This window comes from Sinocyclocheilus rhinocerous, unplaced genomic scaffold (assembly GCF_001515625.1).
Source record: "Sinocyclocheilus rhinocerous isolate Xijiao unplaced genomic scaffold, SAMN03320098_v1.1 scaffold2538, whole genome shotgun sequence".
Lineage (NCBI taxonomy): Eukaryota > Metazoa > Chordata > Actinopteri > Cypriniformes > Cyprinidae > Sinocyclocheilus > Sinocyclocheilus rhinocerous.
The window spans coordinates 189,195-197,542 of NW_015626366.1; the positions used below are offsets into that span (position 1 = coordinate 189,195).

Consider the following 8,348-nt stretch of genomic DNA (forward strand, 5'->3'; position numbering starts at 1 on the left):
GCCACAGCAGAACAGTGTCCTCTACAAGCAACACAGCAGCCTTTCGTATTGAATGATTCGCTTTATTCCTCACTGAATGAATCAGCCATTTGAATGATTGATTTAAAGGGGTGGTTCACTGGCTTTTTTCTAGGCTTGATTGTGTTTATGGGGTGCAGTCTAACATGTGTTAATGCTTCGTTTAAAAAAAAACACACATTATTTTTCAGATAATTTACCTTTATTCCACACCGCTTCTGTCCCTTCTCTGAGAAACTTGCTGATCCTGCTTTTATGAAGCCCCGCCCTCATAAATAGGCGATGGGCTCTGATTGGTTAGCTAGCCCAGGGTGTTGTGATTGGCTAAACCGCCTCTAGTGCGTTTCTAAACGTCCCGCCCCTCACCTCAGCGTCTGGTTGTATTGTAAACAACAGCGTCATTAATATCGCTTATCAGTTTGAGCCTGATTGAGAAGCAGAGGATATTATTGAAGAGGATCGTGCAGAACCTGTGCAAGAACGGCTTTTAATCCATGTTTAACGCTTCTCATAGCTATGTGAAAATAAGTGTATAATTGGAACAGTTCATTGTTGGAGCTGAGCTGAATGAGAGAGAGAGAGAGGTGTGCAGATCAGGGGAAGGCGAGGAACAGTATTAAGAGCCGCTGCTTTAGAACATTGATTTTGAAACTTGTGAATCCATTAGAATCGTTAGAAGACAGAATCACGATTCATATATAAATAGATTTTTACGTGCACCTAGTTCTCTAGAACAGTGCAGCATGGCCTCGCCCCCTTTGCTGCTTTTTCCCGAGGGCATCTGGCTTTGTTACTTGTTGTAGTCCCTACCAGCCGTTATTGTTTATGCTCAAACAGCAACATTACACACTAGCTAACGTTAAAAAAGTGAAATCGCAATCAACCTCCCCTTTAATGAAGTGTTGATATCATGCACACCGAGGCAGAAGCATCATTGCATTTGTACAAGTTTGTCTTAAAGGGGTCATATGACGTTGCTAAAAAGAACATTATTTTGTGTATTTGATGTAATGAAATGTGTTTAATGCGGTTTAAGGTTCAAAAAACATTATTTTCCACATACTGTACATTATTGTTTCCCGGCCTGGACTCCGCTTCGTCCACGGTCGGTCCGGTGATCCACAGAGCGAAGTTGATGTATTTCCTCAGCTACCAGCACGGATCAGCTCTAGGCATGACGAAAAAGTTACGCCTTCTTTCTTTGCGTGAACATTTGGGCGGTGTTATGCAAATCTTCCCACAGAGACGTAGACATTTGGGGGCGTGTTTAAACGAGGCGTTTTAGGAGGGCGTGGACAAGTCTTAACTTTTATAAAGTTTATAAAAGATCTTTACAGATCTTATTTATGCACCAAGAGCTTGTAACACTCCAAAGAGAAAGGAAAAAATAATATCGCATCATATGACCCCTTTAAGGTAGTTTCATCTTTTAAATATTTGCCTGTCTGACATGCAAAGGAGATTATATCCTTGTGTGGTGAGAATATTTTTTGTCGTCCACCCCACTGCAACTCTATACCCCTTTTATCCATTTCCTCCACCGTCACTATACAGGGCTCTGAAACAATCCAAACATGTAAATGTTACAATATATACATTAATTAATTAATCCGCACAATCTACAATTTAAACTTCAAGAATAAGACATACAAAACAGGTAAGTGTTCATACTTAAACACGTAAAGTATCCTCTCCATTTGCCTTGCACACAGGTCAAGTAGGGGGAGCCTTCCATTGTAAATTTATTATAGCACATGTATTTGACTTTCTCCCCATAACTATATTCATTTTTTGGCATTTCTACTGTGTCTGCATTTTCCTGGTGTGGTGGTGGCCCACATTCAGTTCTCACTGAAGGCAAATACATTTTTCTTGATTTTTATTCATTTTAAACAGTATTAACTAAACTGTAAGCCAGTGTTTCATTAATGAGTCTCGATATTAGCAAGATGTATTTTCAATGGTGTTAAACTATAAAATACATTATCAATGCAATGCGCTGTGAGAGGCCTTTAATAAAATGCTTAAGAAGATAAGTTGAACCGCTGATTTCTTTATATAATTTTTAGTTAAAGGTATTTTCCCTCTGTGGCCTTACCTTCACATTTTGGAAATGGGCTGCTCCATTCTCCATTTGACTGGCAGGTGATTTTGCACTGTCCTTTAAAAATCAAACCTTGTCCATTACATTAAATTTTAATGTGTGTCCAGGTATGATTGAAACCTCAGACTCTATGATCATATTCCCTGGGAGGTTTACAACACACGCTGCCTCTAAAGAACAGAAAATCTGGTTCCTTCACATTAAAACTTAACTTAACCAATCAAAAGGTTTTACTTTGTATGTCCTTACTTTCGCATTTAGGAAAAGGGCTGCTCCATTCTCCGTTTGACTGGCAGGTGATTTCTCTCTGTCCTTTTAAAATCAGTCCTTGTCCATTGCATTAAAAATTTTAAATTATATTCAGGTTTGGCTGGACCCTCAAGATCAGGAAATCGTTTAATTTTGATGTTCTCTGTTGTGTTTAGAGGACATGTTACATCTAGAGAAAGAAGAAATACTAGTCATTGCAGTGTCATCCATCTCTGCAGGGGCGGATCTACCGGGGTGGCAACTGCCACCCTAAGAAAAAGCTGTGCCTTCCCAATCCTCCTGCCCTGCGTATGATGAGCTCTTGGAAGTTATGGATCGTGCCACGGCGAGGCTTGACTTGCCGTGGAAGCGGACTAAGGAAGTGGCGTCGCGAGGTCGTCTCGATGAACATTATCTTTCTGGCCATAGCCCTCCAGCTCAGGTGAGCCTTCCTTTCCTTCCTGATCTCCATACTGAGATCGAGAAGGAATGGAAGAGGCCGTTTTCCTCACGCATCCATCGGTTTCAGCATACCAGTTATGCCAACATCGAGACGATGTGCGAAAACGGCTATGAGATGATGCCCCCGGTAGAAGAGACGCGAGCCAGCTATCTCTCTATGGGTAAGACATCTTCTCTCAAAACTCCCTCCTTGCCATCCAAGTCCCTTCAGATTACATCTCGCTTGAATGGCAGGGCATACGCAGCAGCAGGTCAGGCTGTTGCTTCGCTGCACACTATGGCGGTGCTCCAGGCATACCAGGCTGACCTGCTGAAAGACCTGGATAAAGGCGAGGGCCTTTCTTCTGATGAGATGGCTGAGTTGCGCCGCACCACGGATCTTGCTCTCCGTGCTACTAAGCAGGCTGCCTCTGCCATGGGCAGATCTATGGCGGCGATGGTAGTAACGGAGAGGCAGCTGTGGGTAAACCTGGCTGACATCGGGAAGAAAGAAAGGGGTTTTCTTCTCGATGTCCTGGTTTTGCCCTCTGAACTTTTTGGTACCTCCGTTGAGACGGTGGCCAAGAAGTTCAGGGATGCGAAGGCGCGCTCAGCGGCCTTCAAATCCTTTATTCCACGAAGGTCCAGGTCTGAGCCCGAACAACCCAGGGGTCCTGGCCCATCTCGGTTTGAGGATCAGAGACGAGCACAGAAGGCTAGTGTCGCGACTCGCGCTCCTCCGGTAGGGGAAGGAGGAATCGCGGGTCAAAGGGAGGTAGGCAAGACCTAAGGGATGTGATCCAGACAAAAGCGCTGACGCCTTGTCTCGGGAACCATGGTGGGTGAGTACGATCCATTTCTAAATATATATATTTATATAAATATACTATAGTCGCACCAGTAGTGATGTCATGGCTGTCGCCGGCCAATGTGTTGTTGGTGTTTTTTCAATGTATGCTTCAGACATGGGTCACGACGAGGCGTTCCCCCATAGCGACCCCTAGAGAACGCAGTGCCTCGTTCCCTACTCAGGGAACCATGGTTACATACGTAACCTGAGACGTTTTCAAAACAAAGACACATTTCTCAAAAAGTTTAACAAAAAGTAAGTTAAACATTAGGTAGCAAAACTGATGACACACCAATCAGAATCTCTGCATGCTAACAACGGAGAGAGGAGAGAGCTGAGCCAATCATCTACAGGGGGTTTATACTTACACATACAGTATAACTACAGTACCAGTACATTAGATAATGGAAATGTAACTATTCTATATGTACAGTAAACTGTAGCACGTTGTACACCTTCAAGCGTGTGACTGTCAAATTTTTTATGTGTACTGCATTTTTGCAGAACTGAGAAATGACTGCCTAGAGATATAGCTAGTCTTGTGTCAGGAGACCAAGAAACTGCTATAGTACTGTATACTGTAATGAAATTTGGCGAAATGTGCAGAGGATGCTAAATTTACTTTTTTTATAAAATTTTTTACTGTACTGTATTGTGGTGCATACCAAGTTCGTTCAATTCTTTGGTATGTGAACTTTTCTAGTGCTTTTCATCTATTGCAAGATTACTTTACAGTAGTAAAATGAAAACGATTTTTTTCCCAATAAAAAAATCCATTATAATCTTGCCTGCTGAAAAAAAAAACAATAAAACAATAGAACCCCTCCCAAAACACAATAAAAAATTTTATGGATTTCAGGGTTATAATGGGAATTGTATTGGTTTTAATGTAAACTATAATGGTGTCTATTTGATGGATTCTATTGGTGGGAGGTAATCTGGCAGATGGCAACCAATAGAACAACAGTAATTCCTATTGGAATAATGCCCAAAACAAAAAGGAATTTTGTAATGGTTTAATGGAAACTATAACAATTCTGTGATGGTTTCTATTGTTTTTTTTCAGCAGGGTAATGAAGTCCATACTGTGCTGCACATTTTTGACAATACTGAGCTGAAGCTTGACTTTGCAAATTTAAAATCGCAATCGCAATATCTGTCAAAAAAAAATCGCAATTATATATATTTTGCCCCAAATCGCACAGCCCTCCATGCTTTAATGGAAAACAAGCAACAACCACTGTATTCAGACAAGCATGATAAATTATCAGTTGTTTTACACAAAAATGTATTTGTATAAGATTTCTTGATGTTTAAATCTGCTTTAGCTAATTTGTTTCATTGTGTTACCTTTTGTTGAGACATCCATGATCATTAATTGAAGAAAGAGAAATATTTGACAATATTTCATTTTAAGCTGTAAAACATAGCAGATGGCTTAGTGCAGTTTACAGAGTATCGACTGAATCACCTACCAAATATTTTGTATTTAAAGACTGATTCACTTTCCTTATTTAACACGAATCAATGCAAAGATTTCTTTACCGTTAAACATAAATTAGTGCTGATGAAAAACTCTGATGACCTGTTTTCCAAAAGATGTAGTTATAAACACAATTTAGCATTTGTGATATGAATTTGTGAAGTCTCCTTCCCTCCGCCCCACCAAACAGGACTTGATAATAAAAAAACAGGGCTTTTGTGCCTGGGTGACTCTGTTGCTTTGTCCTTGTTTGTGTGCTAATATTAGCTAAAGTTATGCAATTTAATCTATTTGATTCCATTGGTAACATCTGTGAACAACATATACTACAGGGTTTGAAGAGTCTAAAAAGAGTTGATTTAGTTTACTCAGACATGTCAACTAGAAATTACGTGTAAATTGTCTTGAATAAATGTGAACATTTTACATGGCTGGTGTAAATACTCATCTGACCAGAGCTGTTTCATTCCAGTTTCACTCTCTAAACTATAAATTAGTAACTGATTCACATTATAAATGTTTCATTGGGCTGTTCAATGAGTGCACTGACTTGCAGTATCACGGAAAAATGTAGAGTTAAAATGGTTAACATAATTTTCATACATGCACATATTGAGAATTTTACATTTAGTATTTATTTAGGTTTTTGTTTGTTTGTTTTTTCTTGCAAGAAATCCAAAACACATAAAATGATTTGGGAATTTTTTAAAATTTTGATTCACTCCATTTGTTTTTACTTAGTGCAGGTGATGCTGCACTTATTCTTTATTCCCACTGTCACTCACACTCAGGTAAAGTCACCACTCCATCATTACACTTTTGTCTTAGGGGAACACCTCCTGAAACTTTGCCCCTCTGACACATAAATCTGATGTGATCATCATGTGGTGCGAACATCTTTTGTCGATCAGCATAGGCCAACTCTATACGTCTTCTTTCCATTTCCTCTACCGTCACTGTACAGGGCTCTGAAATAAACCCAGCATGTCACTATCAGTGTCACAATATACATTCATTAACTAATCATCACAACCTACAACTTCAACTACAAGACTACATCATGATGTGTTTATATGATATATATGGTGAAGCGTGTTCATACTTACTTAAACACCTAATCTTCCCTCTCCATTCTCCTTGCTCACAGGTGAAGTATTTGGAGAAAGGTCGATCCAATGTGTATTTATTAAAGCAGCTGTATTCAACTCTCTCCCCTGTATTGTATTCCTTTTTTGTTATTTCTAGTGTATCTGCATCGTTCACGCCTGGTGGTGGTCCACATTTCTCTGAGACTGTCATCAAGAAAATGTGGCATTAGTAAATTTTAATATTAGTCAGATTACCTTTTTTTTCTGCAGAATTGGACCATGTCAAGAGAAACTTGCGTGCGTATTTATGTGCCAATTGGCGCACATATTATAATATGAGCAAAAGTGATGCTTGTGTTGCATTGTCTTTCCAGAATTTCATTGTATAGCTCAATGCACTTGTTTCTCAGAATTTCTTTGTTGTTGTACAAATATGTCTCATTCAACAGCATCAATAAATTCTCATTTGTTTTGTGACATTCTGCTAATAGAACAAGTGCAAAATGTAAAAATGTAAAAATGTATTGACTATGTAAAATGTGCCAAAAATTATGAAAATTAAGAAAATATATGTGAGACTGAGTGGATTCAGATTCATTCTTTTAAATTTAGCTTGCTAATATCTTTGGATAAATTCAGGTTTGTTCATGCTTCAGGTTTGTCCACCATAAAGTAGCATCATCTCTATTTTTGCAAAATTTGTAACATTTAATAGCAGAAACATACCAGTGCATTGCTCACGTAAGCCTGTCCACTGGCCCTGGTAATCACAGGTGATTTCAAAAGGCTCCTCTGGTTCAAATCCACGATGACATTTATATTGTATTCTTGAATTGATTCCGTATTTTTGTCTCTGACCTCGAACAATATCTGCATTTGGAATGTTAGGTGCTGCACACATTTCTGTAAAACATCCATCATACTAATTACAATTCATCAATGCACAGATACATAATAATTTGATTGGATACTGCAAAAATTATTGTTTCACGACATTCAATGGAATTAGAGGCAACATGTCAATAAACTGTACCATACCACCAAATCAACAATCTTAAAATCTATATTATGTTAGTAGCAAAGATTTTAATACAAAGATTTTAAGCAGAACATACCAGCACACAGTGGTTTGGTGTCCATCCGTCTCGTGTACATGTGGCCTCTTCTGCTGTTTTACGATATCCAGTTTCACAACTGTACGATTTTATTGCTCCCAGTTTCTTATCTCCACTGAAGGAATAGGATGGGTAATACACATGCTGGTCATGTGGAGTTTCACATGTAATCTCTGAAACAAGATTCACATGCTTTTAATTACATGCAATAAATTCATCACCAAATTCAGAAATGTTTCTCCATAATCTTAACTGCACAAACAGGCTCATAGTCCCACTCTCCATTATCTTTGCATGTAAATGATCTGCTCGTTACTTTTGTACCAAAGAACCAGTATTTTTCAGAGCAGGTTATCTCCACACTTTCTCCAGCTCTGAAAATAGTCTTTCCATATGGGTTGATCTTTTTTACTCCAAATGTGGTTGACTTCAGCTCACAGGTTACTGCTGTACAAGACATAATTATGTTGTATTTAAGTGTTAACACAGGCCAATTATGTATGAAGGTTTTTGGTTTTAAGATGTTTACACAGTGTTTAGGTAAACATTTTAGTTGAAGTGAACCAACTAAAATGTGTTTTCTGTCATTTAAAAAAAAAATCTGAATTTCTTTTTCTGTTTTTTCTTTCTTTCTTTTTTTCTGAATAGCATCAGACCTGTTTGTTACCTCTTGATTTCTTAATACTGAGGACATAACATCACCCTTTAAGAACAAGAAAGTCTGAAGGATAAAAAAAATCTACTATTAATTTAACTAAATCTGGTGTCTTATGGGAAGGAGTGTATAGCACAATTGCACTAAAATACTAAATTGATTTTAATTCTACAGAGCATTTGATTGGACCAAAAATTGTACAGCACAGAATGAGTCATCAGTATTTTTGCTGTTTTCCCAGAATTGTATTGTATTCCCTGTATCGTATTAATTTTTTATTTTGTATCTGCATTCTCATGGTTCATGTTTGGTCTTGGGCCACATTTTATTTTTAGACTGTTGTCA

The 8,348-nt window shown here is 38.4% G+C and overlaps 1 protein-coding gene and 1 pseudogene across 2 annotated transcripts; both read right to left on the reverse strand.

The window, feature by feature from the left end:
• The window catches only part of LOC107712237 (complement factor H-related protein 1-like), a 5,752-nt pseudogene extending 721 nt beyond the window's left edge, over positions 1-5,031 (reverse strand).
• Positions 5,032-5,914: 883 nt separating this feature from the next.
• LOC107712246 (complement factor H-related protein 3-like) lies at positions 5,915-7,823 on the reverse strand. Of its 2 annotated transcripts, XM_016517432.1 has the most exons (4): positions 7,349-7,520; positions 6,960-7,136; positions 6,252-6,437; positions 5,915-6,113 (listed from the first exon to the last, which is right to left on the reverse strand). In XM_016517432.1, exons 1-4 carry the CDS (start codon positions 7,386-7,388, stop codon positions 5,923-5,925), a joined length of 594 nt encoding a protein of 197 aa, XP_016372918.1. In that variant the 5' UTR covers positions 7,389-7,520; the 3' UTR covers positions 5,915-5,922. The 2 variants fall into 2 exon arrangements, with proteins under 2 accessions (XP_016372918.1, XP_016372925.1); XM_016517439.1 differs by lacking the exons at positions 5,915-6,113; positions 6,960-7,136 and adding an exon at positions 7,601-7,823 and having other exon boundaries at positions 6,356-6,437; positions 7,349-7,521.
• Between the last annotated feature and the right edge of the window lie 525 nt (positions 7,824-8,348).

Bases quoted from the DNA above. Each gene is read 5' to 3' on its own strand.
- LOC107712246 (XM_016517432.1), bottom strand. From the start codon at position 7,388: ATGTACACGAGACGGATGGACACCAAACCACTGTGTGCTG. The intron at 7,137-7,348 runs GTATGTTCTGCT...GATGTTTTACAG, and splicing joins CACCAAACCACTGTGTGCTG to AAATGTGTGCAGCACCTAAC. The intron at 6,114-6,251 runs GTAAGTATGAAC...GGTTTATTTCAG, and splicing joins AGGGAAGATTAGGTGTTTAA to AGCCCTGTACAGTGACGGTA.